We start from the raw sequence: 2,467 nt of genomic DNA, 5'->3' as shown, positions 1-2,467 counted from the left end.
GTTCAACTGGAGAATTTGGGATTGACTTGAGGGTAGAACATGCTCAGTAAACTGCTTTATTGGGGACAGCAGGGATATTGGTACTTGTTGAGCATCGTGGGAAGGGACTCTGTGAGAACCTCGACGACAGGTTGTTGCCCGCTCTTGCGAAATTAGTCGAAGCAATTATAATCAAGAACTCTGAGAAGTGAAATGATAATCTTTTCTACTCTAGGCACAAGGCCCGAAATTTTGAGGGAGAGAGCCAGTCTATTACTTAATTTATCGAACCCGAAAGGATGAAAGGCAAAGTCGACCTTGGTGGGATTTGAACTCAGAACGTAAAGACAGACGAAAGAAGTGAAATGATAACATATTAAAGAAAGTTTGTTGTTGGCACTCCGTCGCTTACGACGTCGAGGGTTCCAGTTGATCCAATCAACGGAACAGCCTATTCGTGAAATTAACGTGCACGTGGCTGAGCACTCCACAGCCACGTGTACCGTTAACGTAGTTCTCGGGGAGATTCAGCGTGACACAGTATGACAAGGCTGACCCTTTGAAATACAGGTACAACAGAAACAGGAAGAAAGAGTGAGAGAAAGTTGTGGTGAAAGAGTACAGCAGGGTTCGTCACCATCCCCTGCCGGAGCCTCGTGACGCTTTAGGTGTTTTCGCTCAATAAACACTCACAACACCCGGTCTGGGAATCGAAACCGCGATCCTATGACCGCGAGTCCGCTGCCCTAACCACTGGGCCATTGCGCCTCCACATTAAAGAAAGTAACCAGTGATGAATACAATAAGAAGAATGATTTTGTGAAATATGCTTGCTGTTAATACATGATGTGGTGTGTGTGTGTGTGTGTATGCGTGTGTGACATTCAAATTAATGTAAAGGTTGTTTCAGGCCAATGAAGATTTGGAATAAAACAGCGTCACTTGCATTGTAGAATGTTGAACTTCTAACAAGTGTTGACACAAGACTGACGATGCGGCACTAAGTTAAACTATTGTAAAATCCCAAGGCATCTACCCCATTACAAGCTTGGGAAATTAAAAGAATTAAAACAAATAATGGTTCTAAAAGCAAATCTCTCTCTCTCCCTCTCTCTCTCTCTCTCTCTCTCTCTCTCTCTCTCTCTCTCTCTCTCTCTCTCTCTCTCTCTCTCTCTCTCTCTCTCTCTCTCTCTCTTTATTTCCTTCTTTCTTTATGTCCCCCCCCACGTCACGCACAGACATTTATTTTACTGTTGGCAATATGAAAGTTTACATTTTACGAAGGTTACCCAAAAAGTGGTGGACCTGTTTTGTCTCCCGGTTTAACTCCACGCTTACTTCCGCCGAGGTGGACTTTACCTTACCTCCTTTCAAGTGGCGATAAAATAAGTACCAGTTGAGTACTGAGGTCGACGTAATCGACTATCTGCCCCACCACCCACCCACTTCGAAATTGCTGGCCTTGTGCCAAAATTCGAAATCGTCATCATCATTATTATTCAGTAATCTTATTTTTATCACGTGCTTTCGCTGCACCACCGAGCGCAGCTCTGTGTGCCTTGGGTATGTGCTGTGGTGCTCTTATTTTTACTGTATTGAAAGTGTTTTACGTAAGATGTGCGCCGTTTCTAGAAGTGCTAGTTTATTATTATTATTATTATTATTATTATCATTATTTCCTTCTCTGCGATCCTCGAATAATATCATTACAATTTATTTTTTATTTATCTGTGTTTTTTTTTTCTCTTTTATAATTCAGAAACTGAACTCTCCGTATGTTTTAACGGTCTGGAACCAGGCAGAACCTGTTGCTCCGGAGCAATGGAGGAGATGTATATGAAATTATCCGAAGGAATGTTCACAGATCATTTGGAAAAGGCCAATTATCAGCTTACACAGCTTATAAAGAACGGCATAGAAAATTTTGAAAGTAAGTTGCATTTTTTTTGTCTTTACCATTCTGTCAGCCTGTCTGTCTGTCTGTCGGTCTCACTCTATCTTTCTCTGTTGTTGTCTGTCTTTCTTTGTCTCTCTCTTTCTGTCTTGGTGTTTGTCTCTCTCTTTCCATCTCTTCCTATCTTACCCTTCTCTCCATATGTCTCTCTATATATCTATCTTTCTTTCTCTTTCTGTCTGTCAGTTTCTCTCTCTCTCTCTCTCTCTCTACCCCTCTCTTGTTTCTCTCTTTTTATCTCTCTATCCTTTTCTATCTCTGTCTATTTCTCTCTTTCTGTGTCTCTCTGTCTCTCAATCTGAACCGTTGAGTGTGTGCGCGTGCGTATGAATGTCTATCTGTCCATATCTTCTTTGTGACCTTTGACCTTTGCTGCTATTCTGCAATGACGGAATTGTATCGCCATCATTTGAACCACCATCCCATCGTTGAGGATGTGATACATCGTTAAATGTTAACTATATACACACACATAACACCATACACATAATATATATACATATGTATATATATATATGTATGTATATATATATA

At 41.1% G+C, this 2,467-nt stretch overlaps 1 protein-coding gene across 1 annotated transcript in view; it reads left to right on the top strand.

Moving 5' to 3' along the window:
- The window catches only part of LOC106872474 (glypican-3), a 363,469-nt gene that overhangs the window by 100,006 nt on the left and 260,996 nt on the right, over window positions 1-2,467 (top strand). Inside the window, exon 2 of the mRNA XM_014919487.2 lies at window positions 1,739-1,909. Coding sequence (XP_014774973.1) covers window positions 1,739-1,909 — 171 coding nt within the window. The remainder of the gene's footprint in view (window positions 1-1,738; window positions 1,910-2,467) is intronic.

Source organism: Octopus bimaculoides, chromosome 8 (assembly GCF_001194135.2).
Source record: "Octopus bimaculoides isolate UCB-OBI-ISO-001 chromosome 8, ASM119413v2, whole genome shotgun sequence".
NCBI lineage: Eukaryota > Metazoa > Mollusca > Cephalopoda > Octopoda > Octopodidae > Octopus > Octopus bimaculoides.
This window is presented reverse-complemented; position numbering and strand designations above follow the sequence as displayed.